This window comes from Melospiza melodia, chromosome 9 (assembly GCF_035770615.1).
Source record: "Melospiza melodia melodia isolate bMelMel2 chromosome 9, bMelMel2.pri, whole genome shotgun sequence".
NCBI classification, from domain to species: Eukaryota; Metazoa; Chordata; class Aves; order Passeriformes; family Passerellidae; genus Melospiza; species Melospiza melodia.
Genome location: NC_086202.1, coordinates 21,367,777 through 21,393,456, shown reverse-complemented (window position 1 = coordinate 21,393,456; position 25,680 = coordinate 21,367,777). Strand labels below are relative to the sequence as shown.

At 42.0% G+C, this 25,680-nt stretch overlaps 1 protein-coding gene across 1 annotated transcript; it reads left to right on the top strand.

The window, feature by feature from the left end:
• Positions 1-571: 571 nt before the first annotated feature.
• On the top strand, positions 572-23,618 carry DUSP29 (dual specificity phosphatase 29). Its single transcript, XM_063163831.1, has 4 exons — positions 572-733; positions 7,846-8,059; positions 17,702-17,922; positions 23,182-23,618. The coding sequence occupies exons 2-4, from the start codon at positions 7,875-7,877 to the stop codon at positions 23,427-23,429; spliced, it is 654 nt and encodes a 217-aa protein (XP_063019901.1). The 5' UTR covers positions 572-733; positions 7,846-7,874; the 3' UTR covers positions 23,430-23,618.
• The last annotated feature ends 2,062 nt before the right edge of the window (positions 23,619-25,680 follow it).

Here is a 25,680-nt window from a genome sequence, read left to right as displayed (position 1 = left end):
CAGCTTTGATCTTTGATGAACCTGGCTGTGATTTACCAGAAGAAGTTTTAGGCTTTCTTCAGCAGGAAGTCATGGAGCTCTTTAGGGAAGTAGAGAATTTTTCAAAGGCTGGAGGGTGTGCCTCTGCCTTTTTTTGGCAAGATGTCACCAGAACTGAGCCATGCTAAGCACCTTGTGGCTCTCAGCAAAGAAAGGCATTTCATAAGTTAAATGGGTACTGGAAGTGTTGGCACTGGAGAAAACCAAAACAAGAAGTAGGGGAAGATGGCTTTCTGGTGGAGCTCAAGCAAGAGAAAAGGACCTTGTCAGGATGCCACCTCTCCCACTGCCCATTGCTGTGCCAGTGCCAAGTCACTTGTGCACAGCATGACAGGAAACAGCAGCGCAGTGCTCCTTACCCATATGCAGCAGTAAACATCACATCGGCCTTGACAAGGGGACAACATCAAAGATTATATTTGTTATATTATAGTCAACACGCAGGCATCATGTTATCTTAGTCACACCAAGACTAGGTAACTAAACTGCCAGGTCTAATGTTTCAGGTCACATCAGGGAATAGTTTTACCAGCAGATGTAAAGATCGTCATTTGGAGTGGGCAGCACTCAAGGTCAGAGTCAGCAAATCCTCCTCTAAAAATAGACTCTACTTGCACAGTTAGTGAGGCTTCTTTTGTCGTTCTGCTGCACTTCACAGGACCCAGTTACTTACTGCACCCACCTAAGCCTACAGGTAAGGCTAAGCAATTTGCATTTCCTGCTGTACTTCTGCTCCTTTTCCCTTCCTTTTGTAACCTGGTTTAGTAAAGCAGGGACTTAGTAAAGCAGCCCAAGAACTGGAAAACTTGCCGAGGTAACTATTAATTTCATTAGCTTGTTGCAGAGAAAAAAAAATTTAATTATTACAGATTCAAAAAGGTTTTGAAAGTATAATGTATAATTTTAGAAAACCAAACTTGTTGTGTTACAGAAATCACTTTATAAATTAGGAAATTTGGTGCAGAAAGCGTAATTATCTTGGAGATAATTTCATTGTAAAAGTTAGGGAATGAAAATGCAATTCTTAAGGACTTTAATATCTGTCCCAGAATATTTTGCTTATTCTTCAGTAATTGCTCCACCCTCTAGTCAAATCTAGCTTTTCCAATTGAATTAAAAATCTCTCAGATGATGCTGTGTTTTAAGTTTCTTTGGACATTCTAATAATGTTTAATAAAATCTCAGCTTAATCTGCTTTCAATTAACCAGTCCACTCAACAATAAAGAATGAGGGCAAAAATAAGTTTTTAAAAAGTCATATGTGGCTTAGAAATTCATTGAAATAACTGGTTAGTTTTGAATATTCACAGCAGGAGGTTCTGGGAAATAATTGCACAGAGGCTACAAATATTCTGGTTTTAAGCTGTTTAAAGATGACTGCAATAGATGAACTATTTTATAGTCCATGAATGCTTTAAGCATAAGAATGCAGGGCTAAAAGAAAGGAACTGAAGCAAATGAATTTTGGTGAAGACTTGGACAGGAATAGGGAACACAGGATTGTACTTTTTCCTTAAGTATCCTGCAAATCCAGTTTTGGAATTTGGCAAATTCTTTTTGGGGTATTTAAGAAAAATATTTTTGAAAGACTTCTCCATCACAAGAAGTATTTGTAAAAAAGTAACCTTTTTGGCCTAGTGTTAGGGAAAAAAGTCCCCAACAAAACAAAGCAAGACATAACCCCACCCAAGGAGCTTTTGCCACAGCTCGTTGCAGTGCCCTGGGGTGTAACAAGTGTGAGGTTACAGGGGAAGCACACAGCTCTTCATGGCTGCTGCCAGCCTTCCCAGTCTGAGCAAAACAGCATGGGGTGGTGTAACAGGGAGCACCATTCTCAGTGCATTGCATTAAATCATCTGACAGAGCAAGCTTTTGTCACTGCAGTGACCAGCTCTCAGCTCAGCTGATGTACTTCGAGTTACAAAAAGCTTAGAAACCAAAGCACTGTTTACCCTCCTCCCAAGTGCAAACACTGTGCTCCAGACATGTGCATTGGCTTCTGCAGGAACTTTCCAGTTTATAAAACAGCCCTCTGCTTAGTCATACTCAAAAAGGGCAAGCACTTTTTCACCCTGAAGGGAGGTATGTGTCAGGCATGTGGGCTGGAAATGGAAGAACAGAACATTTCTTAAAAATTCAAGAACTTGCTGAGTAGATCCTCCCTCACTGTTTCTGTAGATTCTCAGTCATTACGTCTGATTTTTTTTTCTGAATTCAGCACTGAGCTTACTCAAAGACTGGTTACTAAACTAGATTCAAGTCTTCTGCACGTTTTTTGAAAGTGTAGAACTAGTGTAGGTATTCTCCATCCTTACCTTCTCTTGGGTCCTTCCCTCTTGTAGAGGCTTGTTACAAACATTGTTCCTCCATGAGTTCTTACCTAAGGTGGTTAATAAACTGAAGGAAGAAAGGAAGTAAATGTAAAACCATTAGTTTTGCAGTTGTCTGTAAGGCAAAGTCTCAGTTTTTACTCCCAGGAGAGTAGAAGTCCAACAACTTGAATGGTGTTAAATTCTGCCTGATAAATAAAAACATTCAAATAAGTCTGCCCTGTATCCAAGATCAGAAAAGAAAATAGAGTACTTTCTTAGTAAAAAGTTCCTCATGCACAGAAATGATTTCTCAATCAAAGTTCAGGGTTTTTTTCCTCTTTTTTGTTCTTCTGCTGGATTTAGTGTTCATGGCAGTAGATTAACTACTTTAGTCCCCAGTTTTGAGGGTGAAACTTTCAATTAATTTCAAGGGCACTGTGTTTATCTCCTATTGCGCTGGGGTGGTTATAAAGCACTGTAGATAAGTCATTACTTTTGTGGAATCCTCATGAAAGGCTCAGCACTGATAGGTAGCTCTCTTTGGCATCTTGGAAAAGACTTATGATGATATCACAGTTCCACTCCTTTTTCAGAGCTGACAACAGGTAGGAGGGAAATCTGAAAGCATCAGAACACGAATAAGATTAAAATCTTCCTCCACATTTACAAACAGGTTATATGTTTAGGTGTTTGTTAAAGGCTTAAAACTTTCACTTCCCAGCTAAACCAGGTGAATTTGTGATAGTCTGGTATTTTCAGGGATAAGTTGCTTTTAGACAACTCTGAGTACAAAACCAAGGCTTGTACACATATGCACATCAAATTAAATTTAATAAAGCCAGCATCAAAATCACCACTAGCACAAGTGATCAATGCCATAAGAGCTGGGAGAACTTCAAGAGCAGGACACATGGGTGGCAAAGAATATAAACTATTCTGCTGTATAAATATGGACTGAAGTGGGCATTAAGGCAAGGAAACCCTGTGCCCTGCATGACAGAACAGCTAATACTTCTAAAGAAAAGAGTAAGGACAATTGTCTTCTCTCCATTTATCTTCCCAGTTTTTACTTGTTTAGCCTCTCCCATTGCATATTTATGCCAAGGCCACCAGGCTCTGACTTTATTGAAGATCTGAAGCTTCAGGCACACAAATAAAGCTACAAGTTGGCAGCAGAGTACCTATGGTGGGGACAACAGCAGTGATGGAGGAACCCCTTGTGCCAGGGAGGGGTTCAGAAAAGGAAAGGATATATAGGCCCTTTCACAGAAACAAGGCAAATGCAGCCCTTGGCTGTGCATGCCTGATTTTTTTCTAAGTCTCTACAGCTGACTTGGATCCTAACTCCCAGGCATAAATCTTGCCAAATTGTTTGGCATCTTTATACACAGCACTAGGGCTTGCACAGCACATTGAGCAGAAAATATTAATATTAAGAAGCACAGGATTTTGTAATGTAGCTAATGACTTAGAGCTTTCAGTCTCAAAGTACTCAGAAACTTCCACTACACATGGAAAGCCAGCATTAGAAATGTACCCAGCACCACCAAGGCTCTGATGTTCACATCTAGATAAAAAGCTGAGTTTTCCTCCCCCATCTATGGGAATACCAAACTGTAGAGCTCATGACTGACATTTCCAAAAGCATTAACTCACCCCTACAAATTTTGTGGTGGGACTGGACATCCCTTCAATTGAACAGATTTGAAAATGGGCCACTACATTCTATGACTTCATAGGGCCTTACTGGGAATTTTGGGTTAATTTGAGTAGTTCAAGGGACTCCAAACATGGTGCAGAAGGCAAAACTTTCACTGCCATATTGGTGCTCCAGCCACTAGACTGTGTGCTCTGTTATGGTCTGAATTAAACAGCAGATAGACTAGCAGATTTGTTTCTTTTTTTTTTTTTTTTTTTTTTTCCCCTTGCACTTTATTTCCTCCTTCCCTGCTTTGTTAAAAATAAAATAAGCTAAAGAGCTGTATAAGAAATTCCATCTGGCAGCTGTAGAGGAGATAGTGAACATAAAGAAGAGATTCCTTTGCTGTGCCTAATGCATGCTGCTTATCCCAATTAGCCACACAATTACTTCTATCAATGCAAAACTAGTTTAATGTTTTTTTCCTAGTGCACAGCACTTGAGAATGACTTAAAATGCAGTGTAATTTGCCACAGTGTATGTCCTGAAGTGGCTCACTAATGAAAAGAGGATTAACTCTCCATTATTCTGAATTACCATTTTGTGAAATCACTAACAATATTTTCATTTATATACATATAACCCAAGGGGGACAAATATTCCATCCATCCAAGCGATTAACAAATAAAATTTATTAGATAACACGCACTTTGGTCTTATTTATGAAGAGAAAGATTAGGGTATAAAAATGCAGATGACTGGATTTTTATCATCCTTGTTCTGATAATACCCTTAAGTCCATGACAGCAGAAGTGGGGAGCAGTTCAGTGTTGTGTGCACACTGCAGTGAGGGCAGAACCCACAGGATGCCAGACCCGCAGGCACAGTCTCACAGGGTCATCTGCAGCACCTCTGGGGCCCCACTGAGGTGTGCCCCACACCCAGCTCTGGCACAGAGAGGCAACAGGGAGGTCCCAGCAGCTCACACAGCCTGCCCTTGGCACAGGCCAGCAGAATGAGAGGCAAGCTGTGTTCTGGGCACAGGGGAAGGGTGGGATGAGCTACAGACTGCCCTGCCTCACTGGGAGGGAACTCCTGGCCTCAGATACAGGGCTCTGTTCCTCAGTATGCCCTGAAGCTGGGCTCAGATCCTCCTGCTGGGGAGAACCCGCTGGGACAAGGGCAGCTCCACAGCCAGCTGACTTTTCATCCCTCCCCCAGGAAATAAGGCTGTCCTGAAGCAGCAGTTCCAGGAGCAGGCAGGGTGCAGAGTTCTTTATGCAATGGACATTAGGACAGTCCCTACTCCAGAGAGCTTCCACATGACCCTGGGATTAGCTCAGTTGGTCAGAGCAAGGTGCTAATAATGCCAGGCTCACAATCTCCATGTGGGCCATTCACTTACAATGATTCTTGTGGGTCCCTTCCAAGTCAGGCTGTTCTGTGATCTAAGGTTCTGTGTCCCCACACAGCGCAGTGCCATGAGGTGACTGCCAAGCTAGCACAGCACTGGTGCATCATCCAGCCTGCACTAACTCATCTACAGCCCACATGAAGCACCACAAGGGGTGGGAGCCTGCTCCAACAAGCCTGTGCAGAGGTAACCCTGCAATCTGGCTGCCATCTGACTGCACTGGGTGAGCGCTCTGCAAGACATGGTCTCCTCTCCACACAAATCTGAGATTTCCCTGCCTGGGTTTGTGCTAAACATTCATCTCCTATACCCACAACAGCATTAAGAACAATCCCACAAAAAATCTAATCTACTTTTCACTCTTTATTCCAAGAGGGCTGGCCTAGGAAATAGCCTTCCTGGAGCTGTGTTTGGTATATGTAGAACAACTAATACGAGATGGGGTTAAGCATCTTTGATTCCTGGGAAGATGCAAGCCCTTCTGCCCCCAACCAAATGCTTCATGGCAATTATTTCCAGAGTTGAAATAGCAAACCAGCCCTTTTGCCCCCTTTTCCCTCCTCCTATTTAAACTCTGTTACTTCTTACATAGTCTAGAGTCAAATCTGAAATACATGTTTTATTAGAGGAATTTCAGCTGATGCTTTCCTGTGCTCTAATTCAATTTAAAAATCCCTGCAGCAGATAACATTGGCAAGGCATAAAAGAACATAGCATACTTGAAAGTTCAGGGAGCATGTGGCTTCCCAGGACAGACAGAAACAAGGATTTCTCAGCAGTGGTCGAGCTTTCAGAGTGTTAACCAAGCTCAAACTGTGCCGGTGTTCCAGGACCACAAACGATCATTTGCAGATGTAATTGCCCTGTTCTGAGGTGTAACAAATCAATGCACTGTGGCCACCAACTGTGATTACTGATTACATTGTGCTTTCTCTTCTTCCTTTCCTCCATCCCATGTTATGGAGCCACGAATAAAAGTAGTCAGTCCTTCAGCATCAAGGCAACAGGCTCTCAGTTATAATTCCTTACTAGACAAATAGCAGTTCTTATCAATTTCTAGATAACAGCCTAATCACTCCCCAAGTCAGACTGACTTAGATTTGTATCTCTGTAGACAAACATTATCTACACTGCTGAGTCTGCATGTAGAATCAGCATAATTCTGGCACAGGAAACAAAAAGGCTCTCTCAGAGCATGGCTACTGGGGCAGATAGATGGGACTTGGTACTACACATAAGCATGCAAGACAAGCCCAAGGAAAATTTACTACAAGTTGGAATTCTCAGAGCTCTTTAAAAATCTCAAGAGAGGACCACTTAGCTAAACATCATCATCATGTTTTAAGGAGCTTAGCTGAAAGATAGATCCCCTTGCCAGTGAAAGCAAGCCAATTTTTGAACAAAGGTGTACACTTGCCAATCAAAAACAGACTCCACAATCTTACACAGCTTTGGAGTAGGAAAACAGCAATCATTTGGCTTTTTCAAGCTTTATAGAGAAACAGAACATGACAGGCACAAAAGAGCCCAAACTGAGCAAACAAACCCCATGGGTACTTGGGATGTCAGTGAAAAATGGACATCCTGCTTTCAGCTTGACAATAGCCACATGAAAGCATTAGCCAGATTTTTTGAATTAAAAGGACACAAACATTCAGCAGCCAACAGACACACACACACACACACAAAAATTGGGAGCAACTACAGGATTCATTGCCTGCAAGAAAGGTGGATTTTTGGCAGGCTCTACTTGAACACTTCATAAGATCAAGCCCAACTCCACATCTTGTTACAAGTCTCTTACAGAGCCACAAGGTTCAGTTTATCCCTTCAAGGGAATGAGACATGAGCAACTGCTACTCTGAGACACCAGAGAGCCCAGAAGAAGAAATAAAAACAGAGCCCACAGGGAGATGCAGCAAACGGGGAATCTGCAGCTGGCAACATTGGAAAATAAGAGTAAAGGAAAGTACAACAGTACACGCAACGTTCACCTGAACAGACACATTTCCTCTCCCTACGTTGCTGAAAATCACAAAGGATGAGCTTTTAGGGGGGTCTTAGTTAATGATAAAAAACCCCAACAACTTAAATTTGCACTCAGTTCCCCTAGGTGCTTTAGATCCCTAGGCTGTTAGACCTACCAAATTCTTGCCAGTAGATTTTTCAGGAAACAAAATCCACACAGACACTGAACTTCAATAATCCCAAACCTCTGAGTTTTGTTTCCTTTGCTGGTGAGCTCATCCAACAACATATTCCTCACCTCTCTCTGGAGAGGCAGAAATCCGGGTGCAAGTCTGTGTTTGCCACAGAACAGGTACATCTGTCTCAAGCAATGCTCAATCCCACCTGGTCAGTGCTCCCAGGATGCCACAGTGAGCAGGAGTCACTGGCTTTGTGCTCCCTTGGGTTAATGTTCTGTTTTGGTTGCATTCCAGTTTATTGCACATCCTGAGAGCGCTACTTCATGGACAAGATGTCATCAGGAAGCTGGAATGCTGGCAAGAAAAATGCATATACAGCAGTCAAAGTAGATCCCGATGAGGACTATTGTACCCCAGGGGCATTTGAACTGGAGAGGCTCTTGTGGAAGGGCTGCCCACAGTACACTCACGTCAATGAAGTCTGGCCCAACCTCTACATAGGAGACGAGTAAGTGTTCACAATACCCCCTGTGTACCTGCTACACCTCCTCTACACAGGAGAGACCAAGCTCTTCTAAACACAGCTCACTGACAGAGCAAAGTGTTTGAAACCACTGACAGATGTCAGAGCCTGGCATGGCCCTGGCTGTCACTGCTGCTTCAGGAAAGAGCAGAGGAAGTGCAGCCAGATCTGCTGGTAAAGACAGAGTGACAGCACTGGTTGTAAAGACAGAGTGACAGCACTGGTTGTGGCACCAGTGTAGGCTGCAGAGGTTGAAGCTCGTCATGATCTATTTTTAAATGGTTAGTTTCAAGGAGCAATTTGTTATTTATCTCTGAGTGAAAGTTGTTCCACAGTTACAGAGCATGGCCTGGATGTGTTTGCCACACCTTAGGTTGGTTTAGGCCTAAAATGTAATTCTTGAAAAGTGACTGAAGAGACAGCTCACCCTGCAGTAGTATTTCTGCATTTCCAAGCCTGTGCTTGTGGACATAGAACACTCTGCATTTCCAGATTGCTCAAGAGATTAAAGCAAACAGAACCCTGAAGAAGGCAAAGCTGCAGAGATGTGTCTCACTGATCTGACCAAGTGTGATTTAGAAAAAAAACAAACCCACAAAACAGACTTAGTCCTGCTGAGCAGAGGACTAAACTAGAAGCAATCTATTCCACGAAGCAGAGAAGACTGCTGCAGCAGGAGACATGCCATCAGAAAATCCCCCAGCCCAAGCCCTGAGCAGAGCAAGAGAGCCTTTCTTATCCCTTTGCCATTATTGGTCCAATTCCCATTTTCCTCTACACCCTGCTCTAACATGACATATATTTTTACATCATCACTGAAAGACACAAGTAGAAGCCCCAGTGGCTCCAAAGTTCTCAATAATTTTTTAAAAGGTCCTAAAATTCATCTGTTGCCAGCTTATAAAAGAGGAAAGATATATAGCTTTGAAAGTTACAAGGCTCCTAATATCATCCACCAATTACTTCTGTGGCGCCAGAGGCAACAGAAAGACACAAGAGTTCTGGTTTTGTACCCAGCCAAGGCTCCCACTTTTAGAGACAGGGATGGGAGAGAGTGTGTGTGTGTGTATGTTGTGTGGGATAAAAAAATTAAACCATGGGAACAGCCCGTCCAAATGATTCAGGAAGAAAAGGGGATTGAGTTTTTCTCTCGACATCCCACCCTGCCCCTTCTGTTAGATATCTCTAACTCAAGATTTACCATAAAGAACAGCCTCTTCTGGCATTTATTTCCTACTTCATTGTTTAGAATGACCATCAGAATTATTCTGAATGAAGCTGTTAGAATAATTTTCCTCTAATCTCTGTGATGAAGCTATAGCTGTGCCTGCTGAGCAAAGGGATGTGACCAGACAAGAAGTCAGTCTCTCAGCCCAGGACAGCAGTCACTGACTCTTTCCTGTAATTTTCCTGTGGCAGTGGCTTCTTACATCTTGTAATTTAGTAAAAGCTAGAAGGTGTGACTCTGAATACACCACACACCTGGCACTTCATACAAACTAACCAGAGGAACAAAAATACAAACTTCTTGACAGGCACATAGAGCTACAACCTGTCATGTTGGGTAATGTGTTTCTGCTGAGGACTGGTCTTAAGTCAAGAGGAAAACCAGTGGTGCTTCAAAGGAAAACAAGTTCCCCACCATGACAAGACAAAAGCATGAGAAAACCAACAGAGAAGGAAAAACAAGTAAGGAGCAGGTGGGGGGGGAACAGAAATAAAACTTCACCAGAAAATGGAACTCCCCAAAAGAGAACTACTATTGTCAGCCAGGCAAGGGCAAACTTGACATGACAGAAAATCTGTGAACTAGTCTGCATGCAAGATGCAGGCTTTCACTACCTTAACTAAAATTTGCTTTGAAATAGGCAAAGTCCATGGACATTTATATCTTTCCTGGAGCCAGCTCCATATCTTACTCCTGACCAGCAGCCTACCCCCTCAGTGTGGCAGGATTTTTGTATTGTTTTAAGATCTTGCTTTAGAACTAGTGGCCAAAGAGATGCCACAAGCCATGAACACATGTTGGGTGCATTTGCATCTTTAGCCAAGCTAAATTAAGGTTGATGTTGAAAGAATTTGGTGGAACTCATCAACAAAATCAAATGAACACATACATCCAGAGTTTATCTTCAGAGCCTCCACATCTGTGCTTCATTCCTGCCTCCTGCATTTACAAGGTTAACAGGACTTGTGACTGCTTATGGAAATGCTAATTAATTACCCTGACTACGTAACCACATCTTCCTTCTAATGCAATCCAGGCTATCAAGGAACCCTGTGAGGCCACTCCATCCTTTTGTTATGAGGCTTCACTGCAGATGTTGCCCAGAGGCAATGAAATCTCTATGAGCCTGTCAGACCCAGAATAATCAAAGCCTCAAAATATAACATGCTGTGTTCAACTCCAATTGAAATTTTCCCCCAGCAAGTTCCAAGGGCTTTTAAAGACCAGATACTGGAATTTGTATGACACAGCCCAGCAACAGGAATAAAACACTCTTGGCCAAGATTTTGATTCCTACCAGGATTAGTGTTTGCATATATCCTCCTCATATTTAGAAGTCCTCCAAAGGGATAGAAAGCAGCCTTGTTTTTCTCCTTTGTTTCTCTGGCCACCTGGTTGCTTGGAGGCAGTTTTACTGGCAAATCCCAAACCTGCTTGGTTCACTGGGATCACATGGAAAGTCTCTGCCAGTTACTCATCTTGTAGTTTCTTCATGCAGCTCTTCAGTGATGGCCTTATTATCTGAGATGATGTTTAGGCTTCCATATTTCTGAAGTTCAAAGAATATTTCAGCTGAAGACAAAGGCCTCCCAATTTGTTTTCCTCTTGAGCATGCACTAGATCTCCTTAGGATTTAAGGCCTGATCACAGTTTCAGGTCTTGCCATGTTCTCAAACTACTCCCAGAAAAAAAAAAAAAAAGTATTTTGAAATGTAATTTGTTACAAGTATGAAAAATAATTTTCTGGGTATGCAGCTGAACTGAGCTTGCAATTCACAAATTCACAAAAGCTATGGTCTGTGCCTATGCCTTGCCATGACTCATGGCCTTCAGAACTGATGCAGGTAAGGAAGATGAGTAACCCAAACCCACAATTTGGAATGCATGATAATTAAGATAAATAACTAAACATGAAATGTATGCATAACTAAAACTCATTCACTTACCTTTCTGCAGAGAAGCAATACTGCATGGATTTTTCCAAGTGACCAAGTAAAAAGACAATTTACACTAACCTAGAAGAAAACAGATGGGACTCTCTCAGGCAAGACAACAGCTACCTCCCATCGTTTAGCATTACGAACTCCTAGCATCTACATCAGTATTAATCATATAAAAATAGAAGCAAATACAGATTTAGATTATAACAACACTCTTGAGGACATAGTTTTAACTTGGGTAGAATGAGGACCTGCCAATTGTAATAGCAGTTTAACAATCCAGAAAATCAGATCTTTAACAGCGGACAATAAACCTCAACGCTCCAGTGGTTTCCGAGACAAGTAACGCTTCTCCATTCTATCAGTGATCTCTAACATTTGATAAGTGGCTGAAGTCAAGACCAGGAACTGACTGACCACAGCATGAGTGCTTGGTGCCTTTGCTGTATAGAAAGCAGAGAGCTATTTCCTCTATCTAGGTTGTATCACTTACAAAAACTACATCCACCATTTAGGGCTAGAGGAAAATCAAATACTAAATATTTTCCATCCCACATTCTGATGATCTTGCTCACTGTTTTCAGTGGTACCTAAAAATTCTTTTAATTCACACTGAGCAGGAGGTACCCAGAGAAGTGGAGCAACACCTCAGAAGGAAAAGGGGATACAATGCTACACTATCTCCAGACTCCCTCAGTGCTAGAGTTACCAAGGAAAATTGGGTCAGTATTATTGGAAATTCTCAACATCTCTCCACAGGAGGGAGAACTGCCAGATTTTCTTAAGAAAGTGTCAATATTGCCTATATTCAGCAAGCTTCTTTCTGACACTGACCATCTGGTAAATTATCATCCTGCACTGAGCTTTCCTTTAGCGCTTAAGAAAACAGAAAAGTTCGAGAGAGGCGATTCCTCTCCTAGTAACATGTTGCCTCAGATTTCCTGGTGTTTTGTCAATCTGGGTCACGTCAATCTGTGGCTTTAACAGTCTATACTGAAACATGTTTGCATTGCACAACCTTTGCATGAAGTTTAAGAGACTTGGCTTTACTTAAAGTTGAAAAGCACACCAGTCATCTGGGGTGTAGTACCAGCTGTACGGTGCTAACCTACCTGGGGAGGGAGTTGCTCTGCCCACACCCTCCTGAGGTATTTTGGAGGACTATTTCCTTTAGTTGTATTTATGTTTTCCTCATGAGCCACATATCTTCCCTTTGTTTAGCTGCTTTCAGTACACTTAATACTGTGTGTGAAGGTGCAGACTGCAGTGCTTGCAAGCTCTTTCCCCCTGTCTTCCAATTCCATTGATTTGGGCAACTTTCTAACAAAAGCAGCTGGAACTAAAGCTTGTCATGACAGTAGTTTTGAAAAGAGAGAGGGGATTTGGTACAGTGGAGACAGCAGCCTAAAAGAAAGCATTCTTTTTCATGTTGTAACTACTTACACATTGTTTCTTCCAGAAGAACACAGAGTTTGCTGCAGCACTTGCTATTGATCCTATGAATCTTAACCTTAAAACTGACAACAGGCACAGTTAAAGTCTCAGACAAGCCCCCTACTTGCCCTTGCACAACCCAAGAGAGGTAAACAGTCTTTTGGGAACCATCTGAAAATGGATGACACTTTTGTCTGGGTCAGTTTCTCCTTTTGGTGAGTCTGTTAGTATCAATATATCCATATGCGAAAGTGATTTTATCTCCAGTTTTCACCATTGAGGTGGGATTCCCACATCAAAGTACTCCCCCTTGCCTCAGAACTTTCAAAACATGTTTATGAGTCCATCTGCCCTACAGTAAATGCAGGGTCAGATTCAGCAAAGCACTGAGCTTTTGCTTGGCATAGAGAAAAGGACTTCTGGGTATACTTAACTTTTAGCATAAGTTTATGTGCTCTGAACTGAAGAGCTGATGAGCTTTAGCATGGGACTAATCAGTACAGGTCATCTCTTACTAAACTGAATTACATTGAAATTTTCATTGTTATCTCCCAGTGCCACACTTCACCTTCCTTGCATGGGAACACATTCAAGACAGACACTGGAGACCACAGCTGCACCATGTAAAAGGAAATCAAGTGCTAATAGCACAGATGGTGGAGATATACAAAATGAAAACAATTGCTAGAGTAGCCAAGTGCTTCCAGCTTCACCTACACTGGCATTTGTAGCAAACTCCTCTTTACAATGGCTGCTTAAAATTCAGCCAAAATCACAAAAATGGAAGTATTAATCACAATTTAATAGGAAACAGCAGCACCCAAGGAGGGGAAAAGAAGAATGTTGTTAGCTTGACTATTACACTCTGATAGTGAGCAAATTTCAAGGAAAAAAACCCCCGACGCCTTTTCTAGTCAACATTAAATTAGAAATGGAGCCATAAATCCTCCAATAAGGTAGTGATTCATATTGCCCTGAACAATCCTATGCTATTAGTAACCTCAACCAATCAGATATTCACAGATATTTATGCCTGATTTATTTCTCTCTTTCCTTTACAATATTGATACCTCAGGCACAGTGAAAACTGCAAGCAAGGCCAAGAGCATTCTCCTCTCCTTGGGCTGTAATCAGAGGCATCATACATGATGAAACAGAGCAAACCCCACAGACTCTGGTTACAGGGTACAGAGGGATGCTTTCACAACAGCTTTGACGCTGCACACTCAGCGGAGGGTGGAGAGCAGCCCAGTCCTTCCCACAAAGGCAGAGCTCACTGCTGGCTGTGGGCGGTCCAGGCAAACATGTTGAGGGACACAGCAACATTTCCATTTACAGGCACACAGGTCCCACACCTGGGGCCTCACCAGGCTGTTGCTTGCTCTGCTAACTGCCCACCAAGCTGCTGCAAACCCACTGTGACCCCAAGTTTAACTATGGCAGTGCCAGTCTCAGCACTGGCAGACAGGAGGTAAAAAGCAGATAAACCTGAGCCAGTATGACAAGTGGTGGTCCAGCTGGGCTCTTGCCCTAGATCTTGGGGAAAGATTTTACAAGGAAAAAAAGAGGAAAAATTTTCAAAGAACAGTAGTGAAATCTCTTATGAAAATATAATTATCAAGTATAAGACTGGGGGACAGAGAGAAAGAGGAAGGAGCTAAAGTACTTTCTAATCTCCATATTAGGTTTGAAACCAAGCACTCTTGCTCTTGAAAAAGACTAAGTGTCACTTCAGCTTTCTTCACAAGATGCAGATTCTAAAGCCCAAGGCAAGCACCTCTTGCAGTCCAGTGAACCCTATTTTCTATTACACAACAACTGTTTCTTCATCTCTCCACACAATATTAGTAACCTTAGGAAAAGCTTTCCATAGATAAAAGTGTCCAGGCTATCTGCTGTAAGAAAGGTGCCTGACACCCTCTTTACAGACTGTGTGCACTAGCTTGGACTGCAGATGCAAAAGCCACGTGGCCACAGGACTGTACTGACCCTGCTCCACTTAGGGCAGGTATTTTAGGTCTTGCTTCCACTAACTGGTTCTACAACACCTACACACACTTTGAGTGATAGCTATTCCAGTGAAAATGTGGAGAACTTAACAGATTTGAGAGCTCAGCACTGAGCACTCACTTTCTGGAAGTTTTTCACATTAGCAATGTCAGTAGAAAAAAGAAAATATGCATCCGTATAATAAAGAAAACAATTCCATTGGGTAAGGTTCTATTCAGTTCAAAGGCTATTGCCAAATCAGTCTGCATATCAAGCATAATTAGAAAGGAGATAACATTTTAAAGTCAGCCTAGCCCAAGCATTGAGGAAAACAGCATAAATTCTTTGGTACACGTGTAATTTGCTGTTTTTAAAAAAGGTTATTTCACAAAAGATGATAGAGTTACATCTGAGCATTTATAATGAATTTTTGCAACACCATTCAAGGTTGATACATTGCTGCTTCTGAGTCCATTTCCAGCCCAAGTTGGGAAACAAACAGAGTAACAATGTGTATATTCCAAACCTGCCACAGGTCAAGGGCAAAACATCTGCTAATGCATTTGTGATGCAAAATGATTAAACTGATTAAATAAAAATAATTCCATCCTGAGCCTCCAATTCACAGAATGCAGCCACAGGCAAGACTGGGAGATGGAAGGGGAAGTTCAGAGGAGCTTGGCCAGGCTGAGCTGACTGCTTATTCAAGTTACTGAAAGACAGCATCCCTTCCTTCTGAATATGTACTGGAAAACTGAGGCCACCCAACATTGCAAAATCAGGTTGTAGGAAACAGAACAAGACTGTGTGACTGTCAGAAAAAATGCATTAGTGGCATCCACTGTGTCAAAAGGCAATCAACAATCAAGGAAACAGGAAAATTTGATTTCATATAAAAACAAGTGTCAAACGTTAATGACTGTAACCTATTGTTTGACATTGTCCTTGCTCAGAACAACTTCATAATTTAATTCTAATGCTATTTTTTAGCCTGAGCAGTGCTTGCAGAAGCCAAAGTGTGATAGTATGTACAGTCCATCAAAAAATTTGGTTTTCTACTGAAAATACTCTGCAGTCCTGCTTCCTACTCAGCATGTAGATCTCCACTTGCAAGGGTTCCCCTTGTGCATGGGTCTCTGACCTGAAGCCCTCAGTCTTACATGGTTTGTAGGACAGAAGCTTTGGGCCTGTCTGATGAATGAAAACCATTCCAGCATCAGGGAGATAAAACAAAGGCTTAATTTGAAAACAGGAACTGTAGCTCACCTCAAGGACATCGAAATGAAGGCAGTAGTTATTCACTGCACCACTTCAGCCAGGACATTTAACCTGGTTGATTTTAAGTACTCTCCATCCTTTCAGTATAGAACTGAAGTGTCTTTGCCGGCAATATTTACATACAGGGAATCCTAAGGCACAAAACCTCCTAAAAGGAGGGAGAAGAAAGCAAGTCTTTCTCAGTCAATCACTGCTATAGGAATGCAAAGGGAAGGAGTAGGCATTATTTAACATGAGGTGGAAGTGGCAAAGTACACCATTAGCAGTGCTCCAGGAGGGTCTACTAAACTTATTAGGTAGGCATCACCACACTAAGAGAAGCTTTTATTTGACTTTTACATGATTGGATAGCAGAGGTGTAGCATTATTTCATGGCAAAAATACCAGTACTGTCAAGACATTATCATTCCTAACCAGAAAGGAATTTCTGCAGGGCAATATTTACTCAGAGCAGCCAATGATCATGAGCTTAATTTAAGTAAGAGCAAGCATAGGTAAAACCTTCAGTATCCATATCCCAGTTAAGTGCTCTAATCATTAGGTCCTTGACTGCTCAGAGGGGGTTTTGACTTAAAGCTTGGAAAGGCAGTCAGCTTCAAGCTATTGTGGGCTGTCACCACTAGAATTATGAAACACAGCAGGTAGCCCACCACAACGTCCTGTGTGACAGCAGCTACATTTACACATGGAAGTGTTCAGGAAACATTCATGGAGCAAGGTACTTTTGTTTGGAAAAAGCTTTTTTACATCATGCAGTAGTTATGTGAAAATATATTAACAGAATAAAGGTTATGCCATTTTTTCTTTTTGTAAAAAGCTTTGTAGTTTTCCTAGGGACTAATGAAACTTTACAGCTTTTTCAGAACAAATTTTTCCCAAACTAAAAGCTTTCTGTAATGGAAGAAAAAAAGTTTTTACATGCCTGGCCATGAACTCTACATTTTTTTAGGAATTTTATCCTAAAGCAAGCACCTACAGTGGGTATTGAACATACAAATCTAAGCTTTCCTCTCTTCTCTGACTTCCCTTGTCCAAGGGAAGAGAGGACAAGAACAAATGAGAACCTCTGGCTAAATACATGAATTCCAGCTTCCTCTGAAGGATAATATCAAATTTCCTTATATAATTCTTTTTGCTTTAGACCTCTGGTTTGACCAAACAAGATAGTAAAATGGAGTTGTGATAGGAAGTTACATTCACATAGGGATGGGATTTTAAAATTGCATTCATTTTTAATAGAAATTGAGAAGAACTCAGTAACCTCTTTTAGGGAAGAAGAGTTTCTTTTTGAATCCCAGATGATTTTACTACTCACACATTACGGACTCTTATTATATCTGCAATATCATTTGATAGGACAGAAGGGGAAAACAGCATTCATGGGTCCTATTTCAAGTTCTGCCACTGATTTCCTTTTCTGACTTTAGATAATTCCTTCTATTTCTTTCTGTATCCCAAGTTTCTTCTTGTACAAGATGGATGGAAGCCAGTATTGCCTATGTGCACAGGTAACGGCAAAATAAATCCACATTAAACATGCTCTAAGGACCTGGGGGAGATAATTAGGAACTGCAAAAGAATGACAGTTTCAAACAGAATGACAATATCTTAAGTTCCTTTAAATGGTAAATTATGCATTGTTAAAGCATTATCAGTTTCACTAACATTTAGAACATACCAAAGCAGAGGTTTTCTCAATTTTTTTTCCCTAGCTTTGGAGAAGGTTGCTGAGTTACACGGCAGCTCTTGTTTTCCCAGGAAAACGGCGCTGGACCGCTACAGCCTGGAGAAGGCGGGGTTCACGCACATCCTGAACGCGGCGCACGGGCAGCGCAACGTGGACACGGGGGCGCAGTACTACAGCAGCATGGCCCTGCAGTACCACGGCGTGGAGGCCGACGACCTCCCCACCTTCGACCTCAGCCAGTTCTTCTACTCGGCTTCCAAATTCATTGATAATGCACTTCAGGATGAAAGAAGTAAGGAGGGTGCTGAAAATGGTTCCAACCAGGATAATATTTACCACAACTAATTCAAAGCATAGTTCCATGGCATTTTACCTTGCAGGAATGAAACAAGTCCAATATAGTTTAACAGAGACAATACAGCTAGTAGTAGGGAACGAGTTTAAGAGAAGGCAGTGATGTATTCAGGACCCTTCCCACTAATACCACCCTAAGAGCCTCTTACCAAGCACTTTTGTCAAAGTTCTCATCACAGCTTGTGTCAAGGGGTCCTGTCTGACAGATTTTTTGTTGTTGTTTTGACTCCTTCAAAAACACATGAGACAACTGGAAATTGCTTAGGTGCCATGAATATGCTGTCTTTTCCTCCTAATTAGCCCCTATCAAGACAGGGTTAATAAATATTAGTTGCATAGTGGTGGGAGTAGAATACAATGGTCTCAGACATTCCATGCTATCATTCCACAGCTTCATGCTCTGCACCATTAGATTCCCTCTATAAATATAGAAACCACCCCTCCTACCTGACCATCAGATCTACCCCAACCTGTAACATTTATTTCTCTGCCATCTTCCAAGCAGCAGGGAACTGATACAGCTCTGACAGCAGTAAACTAGAAACATTTCATTAAAGTATTTGTAATTTCTCAGCTTGATTACTACAATTCATTATTTGCTGATCTCCAGCACTGTTCTATCAGAAAGCTTGGCACTGATGTCAAGTGCTACAGCCTAGGCCTCACACTGACTTTCAATATTACTCCTACTCCTTCCCCTCGCATACTTTTAAAAAAAATCACAGCAAGATATTTTACCAGAAACCAGTTGAGAAACTTAAAACTTTCCTGCTGACCTATAGAGACCTTAATATCAGAGGGTCAGATATCAAGTTTCTAGCCTTGTGTCAGCTTCTGTTCTTGGCTGTCTAGCTCAGCTGCAGGCAGTTACTACCTGACTTGCTTCCAATAGCCAGCCAGGTCTTTACACTTCTGCCCTTTCAACAAGTACAGACCACACAACAGTCCCTTCCTTTGCTCAGGAGAAAACCTTGAAAGCAGATCAGTTTTAAAAATCAAAGTCCTAATAGTAGGAGAAACTGCTTCAGGAGCTTACTTGCTTATGAAGAAAGATTCCCAGCATTTTAAAACAGTGTGTCTGCAGCAGTGCCTTTGGAAAGGAGAGGATAACTAGCACACACCCGTGCCTAGCCATGGCTGGAGGCCAGAGGTCAGTGTCAGACTGGAGTAGCTGGAATAAGAAATGCAGACTTCCTCATTCCCACCACCCTCCTGTTCCCATAAGACTTTAGTCTGCTGCATTGAGGTAAAGAAACAAGCACAAGGGAAGCAGCAAGGGCAAGAAAAAAAGCCTTGCTTCCCAATAAATGTTGTAGGAGGAAAGGATGAGATGGGGGGGATATTAACCTTTTTGTTTCAAAACCACATCAAAGTCCAGGAAGTCCTGAGACAGTAGCAAGCATCAGCCCAGCACTGGAACACAAAATCAAATTGGAGTGACTGGGTGAACAAACAAAAAATCTGCACTCAAGTAGATACTACAAATGGCAGTGATTTCTGTAGCTGTAGTAATTTCTGCCACATTCAAATGGCTTTTAAACAAGTTAACTAGGATCTTTTCTGATGAAGACCTACTGTAACACTCATGAAGAAAAAGAGCAACCTCTTAGCTTTCTCATGAGAGAAAAGTAAAATGTGTGTATGTACACCTCTTATCCCAGCCAGAGATGTGTAAAGACACGATGCATGGCCCAGGATGACACAGGTTTAAAGCATGACAGTAACTTTCCAATACACATTTACAGAATAGAATGACTCCAGAAGCTAGACTAAAGTGTGGACTGATGCCTCCTATGGAAGAAAAGACTAGAGGTACCTAGGGCTCTCCTCCAACAACGTACATGTGTTATTTGTGAATGCACATCTAGTGCAGAAAGGCGTTCTGCATTTCAAGTGCCAAATGAACAGGCAATGAAGGTGCACTTGTGTGCTCCTTCCTGATTGACAAAGAGCATCCAGATTCCTAAACAGGATTTTGGATGAAGTAACCAAGCACCTGCCTCCAGTGGTAATGACATGGGACTTCAGTGTGTGGTGCTCAATACTTCTGATCAGTAACAGCTTTGCATTGCTTTGCTGCTTTGTATTAGAGCTGAGAAAACACAGAGAGGGAAAGGGGGAGAAAGGAAAAAGCCTCAGCTTGTGTGACCAGAATCTGTGTGTTGAGGAATTTGCTCTGGTTGCATCGTGTCCTAGCTGTATTTGGGGTAAGACCTTCAGCCAAATGATCACATTCATTGAATAGATATCTTTAGATAATGATTTTTGCAAGGAAGAGGCTCAATAGTCAATGCTGTTGAAACAAATTGTCATTCTAATGAAGAAGGCCCTCTCTGAAACAGACCAGAAAGCTTGGCACTTTGGATGCTGTCAAAACAGTCTTAATTCTGACTTAACATTTAAAATCTTCATGATGATGAAGAAACTCCCTGATCAGAACAGTAGTTGTAGGGTTTAAGCGTGGGCTGATGGCCATAAGAGCAGTTATAAGGGTAAGATTTAGAGGCAAACTCTAATGAGTCCCAATTATGCATGCTGTCATTCAGATGGGCAGAAAGCTTTCCCAAAACATGCAATTCAGACCATAGAACAGCTTAAAATATTTATCAGTGAGGCCTGCATAACATGAAAAGAAGACATTATTTTAAGATTTTTTTTAGGCTTCCTACTAAGCTACAGATTTAATATTCATTCCCTTGAAATTTTAGTTCCTCAAAATGTAGAATAAAGGGGAATGGCATTTTCACTTCACGTTAAAATGTCTGGGGAAAATACACAAAAGACAGATTTTAGAAGAAAACGAAGTGGGAAGAAACATATGAGAAAATGACAAAGACCTGAGGCTTTTGACCAAAGACCTCAACATTCAAGGCTCCAAATGATTCTGGAAAAGTAGTACTGCATCTAGACAAATTTTCAAGAAACACAAACCCAAGTCAAGCGAACAAAGTATTTCAGAGATCTGTCACCACTCAGCAGACCTCTGTCTCTGTGCACTGATGCTGAATATTCTGGCACACCTGAAGATATAAGTGGTCAGAATCCAAGACAGCAAGAGCAGACTCCCTTTCAGGGAATGAGAGTTCAGAGTGGTCCTTATATTAGAATGGAAGGGACTACAAAATAGTACAGAAAGGATGTGGCTCTGCAGAAGAGTGTCAGTGTTCTGCTGTAACAGGCAGTTGGCTCTTGACTATTCACACAGAGCAAGGACAAACTTCCTTTTCTGCAAACCAGTGGACATTTCAGAAGATTGTACAGCCATTTTTTGCCTTTGTTAACACAATACAAAACTGTATTTTCTCCTAGATCTCCTCCATTTGCCACCCACACAAAGCAAAGTGCTCCTTGTCCCATCACCTATTTTATCACCTCAACAGCAACAGATTTACAAGGTGGGAAGCTCTAAAGAGAAGCACTGAAGGGCTAAACAAATATGTCTTTTCATCCACTTCAAATATTTGCAGTAATAATAGAATGGATTATCATTTTCCAGGAGAGGAAGAGGCACTTTTAGTTATCAGAAGGACTGGAACTTTGCCAAGATGCCTCAAAGACTATCTGCTGGGATTAGGATGCAGACTGTAACCATTAATCCCTTAGTGTTGGCAGTTCTTGATGCATCCATTACACAGCAATGCTGCTTGTGCCAAGGCATCCTCTTGTGCCTGGAAGCAAAGGAGTTAATCTGCAGGAGTCATGGCTTTGCACCCAGCACTTCTCACCAGGCATAGCTGACAAAGATAAACTATTATTGGCCCTGATAGCAGTTTTTATTTTTTTCTCCTGTGGCAATTCTGCTTAGCAGGGTGTTAGAGAGTGTGCTCCAAATCTACTTCCTTCAGCAGTTCAACCTTTTGTGAGAACCCCTCAAGGGCTTTGAATCATTTTTGGAAATCTTTTGAAGTGTTTCAAAACCTGCCAATCAGACCTGAACCCACTTACTGTTCTCTTCCTCCACCTCCCCCAGATACTGCTGACAGGGAAGGCTCCACAAGGCTTCCAACCTTGTTACTATCCAAAGCCAATGACTTCCTGCCTCTGGAAGGCCCAAGCTAAGCCAAGCAGTGTCACAGAGTTAAACTGCAGCATGTTTATTTGGAGGTGAAAACTCTTGGCAGAGACTCTGCACTCACAGGGGATGAGACAGGCTCCTACTGCAGGGAGATGATCATAATAGAACACTCACATGATGGTGGTGGTGAAACATTACTTGCATTCAACACAACAGGGTGCTAGCCAGAAATTTCTACAGCAGCTTTTCTATAGAGTAAGAAGTGGTTTCTTTCCAACTCCTGGTTATATGCCTGGCCTTTTTTATTGTCTGCCCTCAAAAACTGGCATAAAGTGATGTGATCTAGATCTCAAAAGACATTGCCCCAACAAAAACCAAAACCCAATTTGGTTACTTTGTGTGTCTAGTTAGTAGAAATGGGAAAGGCACTCTCCATGCATTCCATTTATTCTCATGGAAGGACAGTCTGAGAGCACACCAAACCCTCCCACACCCTTGTGCTTTGGTTATTATTCCCAAACACAGAATTGCAAACACACAGTTTGTGAGGCATGCAAGTCAAGGCTGCAGCAGGGCTTGCTATGATACTTAATGCAGTCCCCAGGCCTTCTCTGCAAGCTTTGTCCACAAATAAAAAGATATTTGGTGTAGAGTTATTTTGTCATCTTATTGCAGGCACTCCATACTTCCATACATTCCATAGGTTCCCTCCTATCACGAAAGTTCCATACCTTCTTGGTGCTTCTCATGGACAGCTCCTCAGAGCACTGACTCTTTCTTCTTCACAAAGCAGCCACTGACTCCAGTTCCCCTTTCACCCAGCCACCCCACTCTTTTATAGCACTCTTATTGGTTACAGCTGTGGCCTGTTAAAGTCAGGCCTGCTCCTAATCTTTGCTAATTGGCCCAGCTGCAACTCCTTGAGGGTAACATTACTTTCTACACTATCTTTATTTTCTTATATTCTATCCTCCTACAGAATTAAATGGATCATCCCTACTGTAGATGGTGTTCAGCTCTAAGATTTTTCACACGAGGGAAAACTGAGGCTGTAGAGAGGCTTACTGAGTGCTGGTGAGGGGAGTCAGACACCAACCAGAGCAGGGGCACTACAGAAACCTTCAGTGCCAAGAGGAAAGCAGCAGCCCGTGTCAGCTGTGCCGTGTGCCTCTGTTTCCACAGGCAAGGTGCTGGTTCACTGCGCCATGGGCCGCAGCCGCTCCGCCACGCTGGTCCTGGCTTACCTGATGATCCACAAGAACATGACGGTGGTGGATGCCATTGAGCAGGTGGCAAGGCACCGCTGCATCATGCCAAACAGGGGCTTCCTGAAGCAGCTGAGAGAGCTGGACATAGAGCTGGCACTGCAGAGGAGGAACAGCAAGAACAGCCCAGCACCTGCTGAGCAGCAGAACAGCACCACCATCTAGCACTGCCCTGGCACAGCTGTGCTGCTGGAAAAGAAACTCCATAAAAGGAGGGGAGGGGAAGGTGTAGTTAATTACAGTCACAGGGATCATTTGTTATTTTCTAGGAAAAAAACCCAAACTCATTTCAAATGCAATGTCAAGATGAGAAAGAAGGGAAGCCAAATTTAAAAATTATCATCTTAGAAAGTTCCAGCCTTAGCAGAATCCTTTGTTACATCAGCAAACAAGTTTTTCTCTCTGCAAAAAACCCCAAACATTTACAACACAAAAGCAAGCACACCTTAAAACTCTCTTCTAGCTAAGTACTCCCAAAATTGTGATCCTAACTCAAGTCCCCAGCCTTTAAAGGAGTGCAGATAGGCACTCCTAAAGAAATCTTGCAGGAAAAACACTGAATTGTTTAGTCCGGAGTCCTGAACGGTTTCACAGGAGTTTGCCTTTTTGTGCTGTTTCCTGGCAATTTTATTTGTTTTTTCACAGTGATAATCCAGGGCAGCACAGCAGTTAGAGAGCCTCTACATGAAGGATCAACTACACCATGAGCATTTGCTTTACAGACAGGAATTCTGTATCAAATGATAAACTAAAAGATAAATATCTGTGAGGATTTCCCTTTGTCAAGCTACAGTTGTCTTCTTTCTTGTATCCTGCATGAGAGCTTGATGACTGCTGTAAGTGAAAGAGGATTTGTCATCGATTCACATGCATAATTGATGACCCTCAGCACTACAGAAAATTGCCAGGGCCATTCCTTCTATTTACCATGCTGATATAAATGGAGTTTGTTTCCATCAACCACCCTGCCAGATGGACAAATTAAACAGCTTATAAAACTGAGAGACATAGACAGTGATCTAAAACGGAAGATTAGTACCTTTAGCAGTCCTTTATTTCTGCTTATATCAGAGATTCTTACACTGTTAGTAAAAAACTGACTCCATTTTGCCCACTGCTGGGGGATCAGGCAGCCTGAGCATAACAACACTTACCATTCCTGTCTTTGCTAAGGGCTGAGTGCAGCTTCCAGGAGAACTGGCATTTGGCAGCTTCCACATGAACTATGTCCTGCTCCAAAGACAAGGATCTTTCCTAGAACTAGGTCTTGCCTGAAGGACTCTGCTGGCACAGCTGTGCCAATTAAACACTCCTGAAGTAAACATACTTTTCATTTACTTCCCAGCTTTTTTTTTTTTTTGCCTACCATTCTCTCAGAATGAATGAGAGTAAATCAGAAAAGCAGAACTTCTGGAACACATGACTTACACAAAGTGAGGCAGCTCTTGCAAGCTGCTGCTTCACAAGTGTCAGCAGCACTGACTCAGCTCCAAGCCAGCTCTGCAGGAAACACACACTGAACAAGGCAAGTTGATTTCCTTCTTGCCAGCCACCAGTGCATGGAGCATTCTGTCAGAGTGCATAGCCAAACAGCCTCTTGCCTTTCACAAGAATCACCTGTTGCACTTCTGTGAAGAATTTTTTGAAGACAGTAAAAGCAAGAGCTCATTCCCCTGTGGGATAGTGCTAGAGAACACAGTCAAAACTGACACTGCAAGGTGCATACAAGATAGAGAACAAGTACATCTGCCAAGGAAAAAACAACCTTCTTATTTATCAGAAATTTTAGTGCCAAAATGCAATTCACAGCTAAACAGTTGTTATGGGAAAAGATGTAGGATAGTTCCTTGTCCTCCTAAAAGGAATTAAATTCTGAAATAACAAGATTATAATGGAAACTTGCCTGCTGTGCACACACTATGCATCATTTCCCAACCAACTCTTAACCCATATATTGTAAATACAGAATTTTAGCAATATGCTGGAGTCAGGATGCTGTTTCAGGCTAGCAAATATCTGAAATGTTAAGAAGGTTTGATTTGCTTGTATGTTACTGGCTTCATAACTTGAAACTGAACAGCAGCAGAAAAGACCCAGATGCCTTTTTCACTCACTGTAAAAACACACAAATGAAAAATCACAAGACATAAAGCTAGACACACCTGAAGGCTACACATAACTGCATCAAGTTCCACTTTTCTTAATCATAAAGAGGTGAGTTGCTTTGTAAAGATAAAAACAAAGTTTAAGTACTATGAATACTCTCTGCCTTCAATCAACAAATTTAACAATGTAAGGGCATGAACCAAGATCCTTCTTGTATGGTGCTCTCCTTATCAGGTGTTCTGAACTCCTAAAACTCAAGTTATTCCAGATCACCATTTGATCAGCAATTTTAGCTCTCATTCAGATTCAC

What these genes read in the sequence shown, in the direction of transcription:
- DUSP29 (XM_063163831.1), top strand. Translation starts at nt 7,875, where the DNA reads ATGGACAAGATGTCATCAGGAAGCTGGAATGCTGGCAAGAAAAATGCA. An exon ending in AACCTCTACATAGGAGACGA is followed by an intron (nt 8,060 to 17,701) that starts GTAAGTGTTCAC and finishes TTGTTTTCCCAG; the next exon opens with GAAAACGGCGCTGGACCGCT. An exon ending in TGCACTTCAGGATGAAAGAA is followed by an intron (nt 17,923 to 23,181) that starts GTAAGGAGGGTG and finishes CTGTTTCCACAG; the next exon opens with GCAAGGTGCTGGTTCACTGC.